This window comes from Pan troglodytes, chromosome 8 (assembly GCF_028858775.2).
Source record: "Pan troglodytes isolate AG18354 chromosome 8, NHGRI_mPanTro3-v2.0_pri, whole genome shotgun sequence".
Lineage (NCBI taxonomy): Eukaryota > Metazoa > Chordata > Mammalia > Primates > Hominidae > Pan > Pan troglodytes.
This window is the reverse complement of record NC_072406.2, coordinates 106,869,068-106,885,732: the sequence shown is the minus strand read 5'-3', so window position 1 is coordinate 106,885,732 and position 16,665 is coordinate 106,869,068. Positions and strand designations below refer to the sequence as shown.

The window sequence follows — 16,665 nt, the reverse complement described above, 5'->3', positions numbered from 1 at the left end:
CAGTCCCCTAGCTGCTCTTACACCTCATACCTGTATATGAGTACTCATTTCATCCATTGGTCAGGGTCTGCAGGACAGACCCAGCAGTTTTTTGTTGTTGTTGTTGTTGTTTTCTTTTTTTCTTGTAAATTTGTTTAAGTTCCTTGTGGATTCTGGATATTAGACCTTAGTCAAATGGATAGATTGCAAAAATTTTCTTCCATTCTGTAGGTTGCCTGTTCACTCTTATGATAGTTTCCTTTGCTATGTAGAAGCTCTTTAGTTTACCATTTGTCAATTTTGGCTTTTGTTGCCATTGCTTTTGGTGTTTTAGTCATGAAGTCTTTGCCCATGCTTATGTCCTGCATGGTATTACCTGGGTTTTTCTCTAGGGTTTTTATGGTTTTAGGTTTTATGTTTAAGTCTTCAATCCATCTTGAGTTAATTTTTTTATAAGACGAAAGGAAGGGATCCAGTTTCTGTTTTCTGCATATGTCTAGACAGTTTGTCCAACACCATTTATTAAATAGGGAATCTTTTTCCCATTGCTTGTTTTTGTCAGGTTTGTTGAAGATCAGATGGTTGTAGATGTGTGGCATTATTTCTGAGGTCTCTGTTCTGTTCCATTGTTCTATATATCTGTTTTGGTATCAGTACCATGCTGTTTTGGCTACTGTAGCCTTGTAGTATAGTTTGAAGTCAGGTAGCATGATGCCTCCAGCTTTGTTCTTTTTGCTTAGGATTGTCTTGGCTTTACAAGCTCTTTTTTGGTTCCATATGAAATTTAAAGTAGTTTTTTTCTAGTTCTGTGAAGAAACTCAATGGCAGCTTGATGGGAATAGCATTGAACCTATAAATTACTTTTGGCAATATGGCCATTTTCACAATATTGATTCTTACTATTCATGAGCATGGAAAGTTTTTCCATTTGTTTTTGTAATCTCTTAATTCCCTGAGCAGTGGTTTGTAGTTCTCCTTGAAGAGGTCTTTCACATCCCTTTTAAGTTGTATTTCTAGCCATTTTATTCTCTTTGTAGCAATTGTGAATGGGAGTTCACTCATTATTTGACTGTCTGCTTGTCTATTATTGGTGTATAGGAATGCTTGTGATTTTTGCACATTGAATTTGTATCCTGAGACGTTGCTGAATTTGCTTATTAGCATGAACAGTTTTGGGGATGAGACAATGGGGTTTTCTAAATATACAATCATGTCATCTGTAAAGAGAGACAATTTGACTTCCTCTCATCCTATTTCAATACCATTTATTTCTTTCTCTTGCCTGATTGCCCTGGTGAGAACTTCCAAAGCTATGTTGAATAGGAGTGTTGAGAGAGGGCATCTTTGTCTTGCTCTGGTTTTCAAAGGGAATACTTCCAGATTTTGCCCATTAAATATGATATTGGCTATGGGTTTTTCATAAATAGCTCTTATTATTTTGAAATATTAAACTTTATATTTAAAGAGCTTCCAAATTCACACCTATAGGCCCTAAATAGTGACTTTAGTCAAAAGTACTCTGAATGAATAGCAAGGCATTGAACAGCTGGAAGTCTGTTGACTGTGTGTGTATCATTCACAGATAAATCTGATTTTCAGTCTTTCACTTCATTTGGAAAACAGAATTTAAAAATGAGGTAATTTGGTATCCAAGCTGATAAACTGATTCATTGTAAAACTTCATAGGTGAGTAGAGTTGGCAGTGGAAAATAATAATTACCATAAATTTCTAAGCCAAAATTTCATAAATACGATTGGAAACAGATAAGCAAAATGAAACAGAGCCAAATTATACTTAAGGAATAAAAATTACAGTTATTACTAATAATTAAAATCTAGTTAAATAAATTATTTTATAAATAGACATTTGTGTATTTCACAGAATTATGTTATAGCATATGTTTACTCAAAATCAATAGAGTAACAGGAAATAATTAACACTATTTTTTAAATAATGCTGTATTTACAGAGAAATAAAAGCTGATGAGAACTACACTAAGATATGCCTAAGCAATAAAAACTGTAGAATGTCATTACTGGCCAGAATGGCAAGCATGGGCCTAAAAGAAACCCTAGACAAGTCAGTGAGGCTGACCATACAAACATAGTCCAATTAAATAAAAGCACATGCCATTTGGTTCATGCTCCCTAGGGGTGTGATAGGGCCATTTCCACCATGTCCACTTGTCAAGTATTCTCTGGTCACATGTTCTGGAATAGGCAATGGGGAAAACACTGCTCTTTAACTCTTTCAAAAAATGAACTCAAAATCTATATTCATCATTTCTTATTTGAAAACAAAGAAGCAAAGTTCAGGAGAACATAGGATTAAATGAACTTTTATACCCACACTGTATGCGCAATCATGCCTGTACACACACAGCACAAACATGTGCAAATTCCCTTGGCTCTCAGCTTCAAACCCTGCTTCACATGAGCTAACAACCAGGACTCCAAATAAAAGATCTGGCCACCCCTGAAATGTTTCCAAGAATGTCAGTAGAGAGGAGAGCAGTCCAGAAAGGTCAGTGATAGAGAGTATGTTCACCCACCCTTGGTTTTTCTCAACTCCTCCACAAGGCAGCGGGCTTCCTCTTGAACACGGTCCTCAATGCTCCTCTTCCCCATCCCAAAATTCCGCAGAGTCATGAGGGAGAAACGCCGGATCTCCTTCCATCTCTTTCCATTGCTGAAAACGATTCCTAACAGGAAGAGAAACGAAACTAGGAGGGAGATCCCAGGCAAGAAAGAGGAAGCTGACACTGGGCAGCCATGTGGATGGGCCAAGCTCTGCCCAAGAAGCTCTGCTAGTCTGTTTTCCATCCTCCCCATCCCCAAGACAGATGCTGAAACAGGCACATGCACACCTACCAAATCCTCTGTTAGCTCTTTCAGCCAGTGGGAAATGGCCTCTTCCAGAAAACTCCTCTCCAAGATCAATCAGGGCTTCCTTCACCACTTCATATCCATGCAGCACCACCATGCGTTCCAGGCCAAAATACAGAGTGAACACAGGGCCATAGACTTTTGAGAGCTAGAAAAGGAGATACAGTTAACAGCAAATGAAGTCACTGTTTTGTCCATTTACTAAGCCTGACTTAGATTCATATTTTCATTGTATTTGTATGCTTTTATTCAGTCACACAGGCTCAAATATTTCTGAATTGTATATATAAACATGATGATGATTATTATACTTGCCACTCAGATGGCCTATGATGTGCAAGGAAATGGTCAGACAATTGCTACACAGATTACAATTAATCCTCACACCAACATATTCAGCAGGTCTATTTGCTCTATTTTAGACAAACAAACTGAGCTAAGAGAATGACAAATTCATTTTCAGTGTCCCACAGCTAATATACAGAAGACCCAAATTTGAAACTTCGCTTATTCAAACACTCATGCTTGAGAAATTTATCAGCACTCTTGTGTCTACCTTAAGACAAATACCCAGCTTCAAGAACTAACAATTTCCTGGTCCAACAGTCTTTTATGATTAGCATGCATCATAGCATTTATAGTAAAAGCACCTCTCTATGGAATCCACTTAGAACTCCCCAAAGCCCATGTAGAGGTCCCAATTGCTGGGTCAATAGTCTCCACAGCAGTACTCCTAAAATTAGGTGGCTATGGGATTATAAGAATGACCTTAATCCTTAACCCCTTAACAGAGTTTATAGCTTATTCCTCCCTCATACTATCCCTATGAGGAATAATCATAACAAGCTCAATTTTTCTGTGCCAAACTGATCTAAAATCACTCATTACTTATTCCTCCATAAGCCACATGTCACTTATTATCATGGCTATTCTCATTAAAACCCCCTGAAGTTTTACAGGTGCAACTGCCCTAATAATTACCCATGGACTAACCTCATCCCTATTATTCTGCCTTGCAAATTCAAACTACAAACAAGTACACAACCAAACTGAGAGGTGAAGCCATCTGGGCTTCTGGGTCGGGTGGGGACTTGGAGAACTTTTCTCTCTAGCTAAAGGTTTGTAAACACACCAATTAGTGCTCTGTATCTAGCTAAAGGTTTGTAAGTGCACCAATCAGCACTCTGTAAAAATGCACCAATCAATGCTCTGTGTCTAGCTAAAAGTTTGTAAACACACCAATCAGCACTCTGTAAAATGGAACAATCAGCACTCTGTAAAATGGACCAATCAGCAGGACATGGGTGGGGCAAATAAGGGAATAAAAGCTGGCCACCCAAGCCAGCAGTGGCAACCTGCTCAGGTCCCCTTCCATGTTGTGGAAGTTTTGTTCTTTCACTCTTCACAATAAATCTTGCTGCTGCTCACTCTTTGGGTCTTCACTACCTTTATGAGCTGTAACACTCACTGCAAAGGTCTGTAGCTTTTCTCCCAAAGCCAGCAAGACCACAAACCCACCAGGAGGAATGAACAACTCCAGATATGCCACCTTTAAGAGCTGTAACACTCACTGCAAAGGTCTGCAGCTTCACTCCTGAAGCCAGCAAGACCACAAACCCACCAGGAGGAATGAACAACTCGATGCGCCACCTTTAAGAGCAGTAACACTCACTGAGAAGGTCTGTGGCTTCTCTCCTGAAGTCAGCAAGACAATGAACCCACCAGGAGGAATGAACAACTCTGGATGTGCCATCTTTAAGAGCTGTAACATTCACTGTGAAGGTCTGCAGCTTCACCCCTGAAGTCAGAAAGACCATGAACCCACCAGAAGGAAGAAACTCTGGCCACATCTGAACATCTGAAGGAACAAACTCCAGATACACCATCTTTAAGAACTGTAACACTCACCATGAGGGTCCGCAGCTTCATTATTGAAGTCAGTGAGACCAAGAACTCACCGGAAGGAACCAATTCTGGACACATTTTGGTGACAATGAAGGGACTTTTGCCTATTGCCAAGCAGTAAGTACCATTGGATCCCTTTCACTTGCTGTTCTGTCCTATTTTTCCTTAGAATTCAGGGGCTAAATACTGGGCACCTGTCAGCCAGTTAAAAGTGACCAATGTGGCCACCAGACTAAAGACAGGGGTGTCAGGCTTTCTGGGAAAGGGCTCTCTAACAATCCCCGACTCTTTGGAGTTGGGAGCGTTGGTTTGCCTGGAACCAGCTTCCACTTTTCCTGTATTTCTGGGCTGCGCCAAGGGTTGACAGAGAGGAAAACCATTCAGCTCCGGGGTCCCGACAACAAGTTGGTTGACCCTGTGGCCATGAGCAGAACTCTCAAAGTCATGTCACCCAAGCGAGACTTGCCTATCTATCCTAGCTATCCTGACCCTTGCCTCCTGGGTCCTAATGCCTGCCAGACAAACTTCCTCTTGCCTCTCTTCTCCGAGGCTAGTCCCGCTTCTAAAAACCACTGCCTGTCTCTGGTGCTTTTCTAGTTTCTCCTATATGAATGATTTCTAGTATAAACTCCAGGACTCTGTTACCTTCTTTAGGCACCCGGGCTCACCAATCAGAAAGACATTATTTTTGCCCAAAGCCCCGTTTTAGGGGGTACTATCTGGAATTTTAGAATCCCTCCTCAGACAAGCAGGCCTAACAAAAACGATTCCTGAAGCTAGAATATGGGGATCCTCAGAAATTCTATCCTTCCTGTTCTTATAAATGAGGACAAAAGGCATCACACTTCCAACTCTGGAGATCCCTTCCCTCCCTCAGGGTATGGCCCTCCATTTCATTTTTGGGGCATAACATCTTCATAGGACACAGGTAAAGTCCCAATACTAACAGGAGAACACTTAGGACTCTAACAGGTTTTTGAGAATGCATTGGTAAGGGCAACTAAATCTGATTTTTCTCAGTCCTCTTTGTGGTCTAGGAGGACAGGCAGGCGTACACGTTTTCAAGAATACGTTGGTAAGGGCCACTAAATCCGACCTTCCTCAGTCCTCCTTCTGGTCTAGGAGGAAAACTAGTGTTTCTGCTGCTGTGTCGGTGAGTGCAACTATTCTGATCAGCAAGGTCCAGGGACTGTTTTGGGTTCTTGGGCAAGAGGTGTTTCTGCTGCTGCATCAGTGAGTGCAACTATTCTGATCAGCAGGGTCCAGGGACTGTTGCAGGTTCCTGGGCAGGGTAGAAACAAACAAACCAAAACCATGGAGAGTTTTGTCTTTCCGATGAGAGACAATCAGGCATCAACAGGCTCACCCTTGAAATGCATCCTAAGCCATTGGGACCAATTTGACTCACAAACCCTGAAAAAGAGGTGGCTCATTTTTTTCTGCACTATGGCCTGGCCCCACTATTCTCTCTCTGATGGGGAAAAATGGCCACCTGAGGGAAGTATAAATTACAATGCTATACTGCAACTTGACCATTTCTGTAAGAGGAAAGCCAAATGGAGTGAAATACCTTATGTCCAAGCTTTCTTTTCATTGAAGAAGAATACACAACTATGCAAAGCTTTCAATTTACATCCCACAGGAGGACTTTTCAGCTTACCCCCGTATCCTGGCCTACCTATAGTTCCACTTCCTATTAATGATAAGCCTCCTCTAATCTCCCCTTCCCAGAAGGAAATAAGCAAAGAAATCTCCAAAGGACCACAAAAAACCCCGGGCTATCAGTTAAGCCCCCTTCAACCTGTAGGGGGAGGTGAATTTGGCCCAACCTGGGTACATGGCTGCTTCTCCCTCTCTGATTTACAGCAGATCAAGGCAGACCTGGGGAAGTTTCCAGATGATCCTGATAGGTACATAGATGTCCTACAGGGTCTAGGGCAAACCTTCGATCTCACTTGGAGAGATGTCATGCTATTGTTAGATCAAACCCTGGCCTTTCATGAAAAGAATGTGGCTTTAGCTGCAGCCTGAGGGTTTGGAGAGACCTAGTATCTTAGTCAAGTAAATGATAGAATGACAGCTGAAGAAAGGGACAAATTCCCTACTGGTCAGCAAGCCATCCCCAGTATGGATCCCCACTGGGACCTCGACTCAGATCATGGGGACTGTAGTCATAAACATCTGTTGACCAGTGTTCTAGAAGGAGTAAGGAGAATTAGGAAAAAGCCCATGAATTATTCAATGATGTCCACCATAACTCAGGGAAAGGAAGAAAATCCTTCTGCTTTCCTCGAGTGGCTACAGGAGGCCTTAAGAAAATATACTCCCCTGTCACCCAACTGACTAGAAGGTCAATTGATCCTAAAAGATAAGTTTTTACCCAATCAGCTGCAGATATCAGGAGAAAGCTCCAAAAGTGAGCCCTGGGCCCTGAACAAAATCTGGAGGCATTATTAAACGTGGCAACCTCAGTGTTCTATAATAGGTACCAAGAGGAACAGGCCCAAAAGGAAAACTGAGATCAGAGAAAGGTCGCAGCCTTAGTCATGGCCCTCAGACAAACAAAGCTTGGTGGTTCAGAGAGGACAGAAAATAGCAGGCCAATCACCCAGTAGGGCTTGTTATCAGTGTGGTTTACAAGGACATTTTTAAAAAAGATTGTCCAATGAGAAACAAGCCACCCCCTCACCCATGTCTGCTATGCCAAGGCAATCACTGGAAGGCACACTTCCCCACAGTGCAATGGTTCTCTGGGCCAGAATCCCCCAACCAGATGATCCAACAACAGGACTCAGGGTGCCCAGGGTAAGTGCCAGCTCATGTCATCACCCTCACTGAGCCCCGGGTATGTTTAACCATTGAGGGCCAGGAAATTGACTTCCTCCTGGACACTGGTGTGGCCTTCTCAATGTTAATCTCCTGTCCTGGATGACGGTCCTCAAGGTCCGTTACCATCTGAGAAATCCTGGGACAGCCTGTAACCAGGTATTTCTCCCACCTCCTCATTGTAATTGGGAGACTTTGCTCTTTTCACATGCCTTTCTTGTTATGTCTGAAAGTCCCACACCCTTATTAGGGAGGGATATATTAGTGAAAGCTGGAGCTATTATCTACATGAATATGAGAAACAAGTTACCCATTTGTTGTCCCCTACTTGAGGAGGGAATTAACCCTGAAGTCTGGGCACTGGAAGGACAATTTGGAAGGGCAAAAAATGCCCACCCAGTCCAAATCAGGCTAAAAGACCCCACCACTTTTCCTTATCAAAGGCAATATCCCTTAAGGCCTGAAGCTCATGAAGGATTACAGGATATTGTTAAACGTTTAAAAACTCAAGCCTCAGTAAGGAAATGCAGCAGTCCCTGCGACACCCCAATTCTAGGAGTACAAAAACCAAACAGTCTGTGGAGACTAGTGCAAGATCTTATACTCATCAATGAGGCAGTAATTCCTCTATATCCAGTTGTACCCAACCCCTAAACCCTGCTCTGTCAAATACCAGAGGAAGCAGAATAGTTCACTGTTCTGGACCTCAAGGATGCCTTCTTCTGTATTCCCCTGCACTCTGACTCCCAGTTTCTCTTTGCCTTTGAGGATCCCTCAGACCACACGTCCCAACTTATGTGGACGGTCTTGCCCCAAGGGTTTAGGGATAGCCCTCATCTGTTTGGTCAGGTACTGGCCCAAGATCTAGGCCACTTCTCAAGTCCAGGCACTCTGTTCCTTCAGTACGTGGATGATTTACTTTTAGCTATCAGTTCAGAAGCCTCATGCCAGCAGGCTACTCTAGATCTCTTGAACTTTGTAGCTAATCAAGGGTACAAGGCGTCTAGGTCAAAGGCCCAGCTTTGCCTACAGCAGGTCGAACATCTAGGCCTAATCTTAGCCAGAGGGACCAGGGCCCTCAGCAAGGAATGAATACAGCCTATACTGGCTTATCCTTACCCTAAGACATTAAAACAGTTGTGGGCATTCCTTGGAATCACCGACTTTTGCCAACTATGGATCCCCGGATACAGTAAGATAGCCAGGCCCCTCTGTACTCTAATCAAGGAAACCCAGAGGGCAAATACTCATCTAGTAGAATGGGAACCAGGGGCAGAAACAGCCTTCAAAACCTTAAAGCAGGCCCTAGTACAAGCTCCAGCTTTAAGCCTTCCCACAGGACAAAACTCTTTATACGTCTCAGAGAGAGCAGGGATACCTCTTGGAGTCCTTACTCAGACTCGTGAAACAACCCCACAACCAGTGGTATACCTAAGTAAGGAAATTGATGTTGTAGCAAAAGGCTGGCCTCACTGTTTATGGGTAGTTGTGGTGGTGGTTGTCTTAGTGTCAGAGGTTATCAAAATAATACAAGGAAAGGATCTCACTGTCTGGACTACTCATGATATAAATGGCATACTAGGTGCCAAAGGAAGTTTATGGTTATCAGACAACTACCTACTTAGATATCAGATGCTACTCCTTGAGGGACTGGTGCTTCAAATACATACAGGCGTAGCCCCCAACCCTGCCACTTTTCTCCCAGAGGATGGGGAACCAAGGTATCATGACTGCCAACAAATTATAGTCCAGATTTATGCCACCTGAGATGATCTCTTAGAAGTCCCCTTAGCTAATCCTGACCTTAACCTATATACCGAAGGAAGTTCATTTGTGGAGAATGGGATACGAAGGGCAGGTTACGGCAAAGTTAGTGATGTAACTGTACTTGAAAGTAAGCCTCTTCCCACAGGGACCAGTGCCCAGTTAGCAGAACTGGTGGCACTTACCTGAGCCTTAGAACTGGGAAAGGGAAAAAGAATAAATGTGTATACAAATAGCAAGTAGCTTATCTAATCCTACATACCCATGCTGCAATATGGAAAGAAAGGAAGTTCCTAACCTCTGGAGAAACCCCCATTAAATACCACAAGGAAATTATGGAGTTATTGCACTCAGTGCAAAAACCCAAGGTGGTGGCAGTCTTACACTTCCAAAGCCATCAGAAAGGTGAAGGAGAAAAGGCAGAAGGAAACCATCAGGCAGGTGCTGAGGCCAAAATTGCTGCCAGGTGGAACCTCCCATTAGAAATACCTATGGAAGGACACTTGGTATGGAACAAACCCCTCCAAGAGATTAAGCCCCAGTATTCCCTGACTGAAACAGAATGGGAACTTTCACAGGGGCATAGTTTTCTCTCCCCTCAGCGTGGTTAATGACAGAAGAAGGACAGGTACTTATACCTGAAGCCAGCCAGTGGAAAATACTTAAAACCCTCCTCCAAACTTTTCATATGGGTATTGAAAACACTCATCAAATGGCCAAATCCCTATTTACAGGGCCAAATCTCCTCTGGACAATCCGACAGGTAGTCAAAGCCTGTGAGGTGTGCCAAAAGAATAATCCCTTGGTCCATCATAGGGCCCCTTTGGGGGAACAAAGAATAGGTCACTATCCTGGAGAGGAGTGGCAGTTAGATTTCACCCATATGCCTAAGTCAAAGGGATTTCAATACTTGTTGGTCTGTGTTGATACCTTTACAAATTGGATAGACGCTTTCCCCTGCAAGACAGAGAAGGCTGAGAAAGTGATTAAAGTCCTAATTCATGAAATAATTCCTAGATTTGGGCTTCCCCAAAGCTTACAGAGTGACAATGGTCTGGCTTTAAAGCCATAATAACTTAGGGAATTTCCAGGGCGCTAGGGATACAATATCACCTTCACAGCACCTGAAGGCCACAATCCTCAGGGAAGGTCAAGAAGGCAAATAAAACAGTCAAGAGGCACTTAAGGAAACTAACACAAGAATCTCATTTCCCATGGCCTACTCTTTACTCTTTTGTCCATGACCTTGTTGAGAATCCGAAATTCTCACAAAATGGGGCTCAGTCCAAATGAAATGCGGTATGGATGGCCTTTTTTCACAAATGACCTCCTACTTGATCAGGAAATGGCCAACTTGGTCAAAGATATAACTTCTTTGGCAAAATATCAATGAAACCTTAAAAACCTACCTGAAGGATATCACAGAGAAAAGGGAACAGAGTTGTTTCAACCAGGAGATCTAGTGTTGATCAAATCTCTCCCCTCTACCTCCCTATCTATGGCCTCTTTGTGGGAAGGACCATACTCGGTAATCCTCTCTAACCCCACTGCAGTTAAGGTTCAGGAGTGGAATCTTGGATTCGCCACACCTGAGTTAAATTTTGGACATCCCCTGAGGAACCTGCAGGACCATCAGCTCAGGAGTCCCAAGATCAGCCAGACCAGCCTCAATACACCTGCAAACTGTTAGAGGACTTGCATCTCTTATTTCAGAAGGAAACATCCCAGACTAAAAAGGCTCCTACCACCGATCCTGAAGAAAAACCCCTTCCTCCTTAAAAAAGATAAGTGAAAACCTACATAATCTTTATCTTTAACACCTCTTCTTGCCCCTTTAATGGAACCCTTTTACTATTTCATCATATTATTAAGCAGCATATTAACCATACTCTTTGCAATAGGACTATATACTGTAGCTCCTGCTGGGATGAAAATCCTAATCACATCAACCTTTTTTCTGTCTTCCTTCCTTCTGACAGCAATTTACTCCTACCTTTTACTCGGCCTGGATAAAATGATCTCATCTTCCAGAGCACCATCTTTACCTTCCTATTTACTCTTTGCCTATCTATCCCTCCTGCTTCCTTGGATACCTCATACAATCACCCCTCCCCTTCCACTAGCTCCTAATTATCTCTACAAGACTCTCAGATTAGCCCACTCTTTGTTAAACCAGTCCAATCCTTCGCTGGCAAATGACAGTTGGCTTTGTATCTCTCTATCAACCTCTGCTTATGTTGCCACCCCCATTCCCACAAAAAACTGGATCTTTACCAAATTAACCTACCACCTTCATTATGACGGAAAAGACCCTTTCCAACTTCTAAATATGCAATCATTAGCTGACTTCTCCATCTCTGATAGGACCAAGAATACCCTAACAGGACGTGCAATCCAACTTTTACATTCTTACATTTCCAACCTCACCTATTACACAAGCAATGAAAAGCCCATACACAGCCTTGTAACTACAAATACCATCTTAACTTTCCAAGCCCCTGTATGAATCCAATGCAACCTGTTATCAGGCCTGCCCCTGAGGCACCTACTACCCCATCAGTGTAATTACACCCTACAACTTCAAGCCCCAACTGATCATAGTAACTTCGGAGTCACTCAAACAGCTCTATTCAGATGGATTGTCCGCTTCTCAGGGCCCCAAAATATCATCACCTCCTCCCTGCTTAACAAACAGTCCAGGTTTTGTAATGGCAAACATACTCCCTGCATGACCATTCACCCCTGGATCCCCTGCAGCAGCTCCCCCACCACTAGTAAATGTTTTCTCATCCCCTTTCAATCACTCTCTTGAATGGTTCCTAGTAGACACAGAACGGTTTTTTCTCCAATGGGAAAATAGAACACAGGGAGCCACTCAGTTTGCTCCCAACACCCCTTTCCAGCCACTCACCGGAGCTACCTTGGCAAGTACTCTAGGAGTATGGGAAAATGAAAACAACAAACACACACCTTTTTAACATACACAACCAGTTGTGTCTACCCAGCCAAGGTATATTCTTCTTATGTGGAATGTCGACCTATATCTGCCTTCCCACTAACTGGACTGGCACCTGCACCTTAGTCTTTCTAAGTCCCAACATTAACATTGCCCCAGGAAATCAGACCCTATCAGTACCCCTCAAAACTCAACTCCATCAGTGCAAAGCCATACAACTAATATCCCTACTTATAGGGTTAGGAATGGCTACTGCTACAGGAACCAGAATAGCCACTTTATCTACTTCATTATCCTACTACCACACACTCTCAAAGAATTTCTCAGACAGTTTACAAGAAATAACAAAATCTATCCTTACTCTACAATCCCAAATAGACTCTTTGGCAACAGTGACTCTCCAAAACCACTGAGGACTAGACCTCCTCACTGCTGAGAAAGGAGGACTCTGCACCTTCTTAGGGGAAGAGTATAATTTTTACACTAACCAATCAGGAATAGTATGAGATGCCACCCAGCGTTTACAGGAAATGGCTTCTGAAATCAGACAATGCTTTTCAAACTCATACCAACCTCTGGAGTTAGGCAACATGGCTTCTCCCCTTTCTAGGTCCCATGGCAGCCATCTTGCTATTACTCACCTTCAGGCCCCGTATTTTTAACCTCCTTGTCAAATTTGTTTCCTCTAGGATCAAAGCCATCAAGCTACAGATGGTCTTACAAATGGAACCCCAAATGAGCTCAACTAACAACTCCTTCCAAGGACACCTGGACTGACCCACTGGCCCTTTCACTGGCCTAAAGAGTTCCCCTCTGGAGGACACTACAACTGCAGGGCCCCTTCTTCGCCCCTCTCCAGCAGGAAGTAGCTACAGCAGTCATCACCGAATTCCCAACAGCAGTTGGGGTGTCCTGTTTAAAGGGGGGATTGAGAGGTGAAGCTGGCTGGGCTTCTGGGTCAGGTAGGGACTTGGAGAACTTTTCTGTCTAGCTAAAGGATTGTAAACACACCAATCAGTGCTCTGTGTCTAGCTAAAGGTTTGCAGATGCACCAATCGACACTCTGTAAAAATGCACCAATCAGCTCTCTGTGTCTAGCTAAAGGTTTGTAAACGCACCAATCAGCACTCTGTAAAAACAGACCAATCAGCACTCTGCAAAATGGACAAATCAGCACTCTGTAAAATGGACCAATCAGCAGGACATGGGTGGGGCCAAATAAGGGAATAAAAGCTGCCCACCTGAGCCAGCACCACTTGGGTCCCCTTCCATGCTGTGGAAGCTTTGTTCTTTTGCTCTTCACAATAAATCTTGCTGCTGCTCACTCTTTGGGTCCACACTACCTTTATGAGCTATAACACTCACCGCAAAGGTCTGCAACTTCACTCCTGAAGCCAGCGAGACCAGAAGCCCACCAGGAGGAATGAACAACTCCAGACATGCCACTTCTAAGAGCTGTAACACTCATTGCGAAGGTCTGCGGCTTCACTCCTGAAGTCAGCAAGACCATGAACCCAGCAGAAGGAAGAAACTCCAGACGCATCTGAACATCTGAAGGAACAAACTCTGGCACAACATCTTTAAGAACTGTAGCACTCACCACGAGGGTCCGTGGCTTCATCCTTGAAGTCAGCGAGACCAAGAACCCACTGGAAGGAACTAGTTCCAGACACAAAAGCATACTAATAACACGGGGCCTTCAAACACTGCTCTCCCTGAAAGTGATGACTCTTAACTAGCCCCACCAATGTTGCCCTGCCCCCTACCGTCAATCTAGTAGGAGTAGTCTTCATAACTACAGCCTCATTCTCTTGATCTAATCATACCATCATGCTTATAAGACTTAATATACTAATCGCAGCCCTTTACTCTCTGTATATGCTAATAATTACACAATGAGGTGTATTCACATATCATATTAACACTGTTAAAACATCTTTTACTCAAGAAAAAACCGTAATGCTTATACATCTTCTAACCCTCTTTCTACTATTACTAAACCCTAAGGTCATTTTGGGGTTTATATATTGTAGCTATAGCTTAATTAAAACATTAGTTTGTGGATCAATAATTGAAGTCTATAACTTCTTATCTACCGCTTATCTGCTTTTGCTGGTCCTAAACCCACAGCTGCTTCCTTTACAACAGGCATAAATTATTTCTTCAGAGAAGTTCAATTTTCACGGCTATTCTGAATAAAACACATGGCTAATATAGTAGAGGACTTATTTAATAAAATCTCTAATAACAAACACTTCCCTGTTTACCCTCAGCCAAAAATTCTAGCAAATGGCTATGAAATAAAGAAGGAACACAACATTTCAAACTATTGACAGTTTGTTATTCTGAATTTAACATGCAAAGACCTAAATCTTTCTCTAATAACAAAATATATTATTTCATTCCACTATTTCTGACACTGACAGACTGGAAAAGGCAACAAAAGCCTTTCAAAGTATTTTACTTTACAATGATCTCTTGTAACATTGTACCTCTAGGGATATACTTTATTTAAAAAATACAGGTGAATTTACTTACCTTTTGCAAGCCACTGAAAGAGCATACTTACATTGGTTAAGGATTTGCTGACGTCCTTAATATCTATCTGTAGGATATTTCCAATCACTGGGAGAGGAGTGGGGCCAGGAGGGAGTTTTCCTCTCCCAGAGCTCTGTCTCCAGATTGAAAGGAGAAGCAAACATGAGAGACAGAGCACAAGGACCACAAAAGGATCCATTGAAGCCTTCTCCTCTTAGGACAACCGTGAGCTTGCACTCCAAGCCTTTTATAACACTCCATGCTAATTAAGTGTGTGTGCCTCTTTGATGGATAAAGTGGCCAATCACCTAGGCCCACTATATGCTCCTTCTGAAAGGACTTTGACCCACTGATAGAGATAAAAATAAAATGTCCTTTGGTCTTGTTCTCCTTCGTCCCAGTGCCCACTCTGTACATTCTGGTTTCATTGTACTAGGTTGAAGCCTAGGTATTGGTAATAAAAACAAAAAAAGTTAACCCAAGTGGTTCCAATGCACCGTCATAATTGAGAGCACTGAAGTAAACAATCTGATGCAAAAACAATTACTCAAAATTCTGAATTCTTAGATTAATAACCAGTTGGGAATTTATGATTTAACGGAAATGGCCATATTCTATGCCTTGTATATTTAAAAAGTATGTCAATCCTATATCAAAGATTAGGAGACTTTGTCCTTTATAATGAAATCCTCTATTTAATATAGCCTACTAAAAATACAGCAGCCTAAACATGAAATAGCTAACATAACTCATATATCTTCAATAACCAAACATATATCAAGTAAACTACCTTAGCAGATATAAACACCTTTACCATTTAACCCCCTAAAAAAACACGTGAAGGCAGGAATTGTTATTTTTTATATTTCAAATGGGAAAAGGGAGACCCTGGGAGAACAGGACACCTGTTGGTGCCACACAGCTCATAGCTGGCAGAACTGGGATTTGAGCTGAGGTCTTCTGATGCCCATCGTGGTGCATTATCTCTTACATCAGAGATGCTTTGAGAACAGAAGACACAAATTTGAAAAAAAAAATCGTTTGCTAAAACTTTGTTTTAGCAAAACAAAACAACTTACAAACATTAGTTATTCTGAATATATACCACATTCATCCTGTTCATAAAACAGGCTTCACATTAAATAGAACCACTTATTTATCTAAGGAAAACAGCCCCAGAGATGCTCATGAGAAAAAATAAGAGTTCTCCCTTCTCCATCACTGCAGAGGGGAAACACTCAGTGTAACTGAAGGAAGAGCTGATCTCAGAGAATTTGGTGCTAAGGACTTGAGAAACTAAGGCTTCTTGACCTCCTGGTCTCCTCCAGACATGGCTGCTTTATATTGATTTTGCTTTCTGATTTTCAAAAAAAAAAAAATGTAACAATGCAAAGCAAGCATAGGAAATTATGGGCAGAACAACAGTTGTGAATCTAATAGAGGATGGGAGGTAGGGAAATCACCAAATGGACCCATAGCACAAAACCACCACAATGTATAGACCTTAACGGGAGCTGACATTTGAGTTGAAGGTCTAAATACAACCAGAAAGATACACATTACTAGATCACTAATGACAATACTTACACAAAGCCACTTTCTTTAAAGATATCATCATATTTGTTCTAAATTTCCTAGTGAGGTTATTTCCAGTTCTCTTATTAAGAAAAAGTAAGTTATGTTAAGACACAATTGCACAATGTTTCACTGGTCATTTTTAACAGGGATTCTAACCCCATTTAGAGAGAATTCTCACACCTCATATCCCTTTGGAATCTCTCAATTGCCTTTGCTTACAATAAAATTGACCC

The 16,665-nt window shown here is 42.3% G+C and overlaps 1 protein-coding gene across 4 annotated transcripts in view; it reads right to left on the bottom strand.

The window, feature by feature from the left end:
• Positions 1-15,302, bottom strand: part of CYP2C19 (cytochrome P450 family 2 subfamily C member 19) — a 135,468-nt gene extending 120,166 nt beyond the window's left edge. For all 4 annotated transcript variants that reach the window (XR_002938238.3, XR_010146989.1, XM_024346504.3 and 1 more), the window contains exons 1-3: positions 14,886-15,302; positions 2,851-3,013; positions 2,532-2,681 (exon numbers count right to left, since the gene is read on the bottom strand). Coding sequence is in view for 2 of the 4 variants with exons in the window: in XM_024346504.3 (XP_024202272.3) it covers positions 2,532-2,681; positions 2,851-3,013; positions 14,886-15,053 (481 nt within the window). In the remaining 2 variants the exon portion in view is untranslated. The remainder of the gene's footprint in view (positions 1-2,531; positions 2,682-2,850; positions 3,014-14,885) is intronic.
• Positions 15,303-16,665: the final 1,363 nt, after the last annotated feature.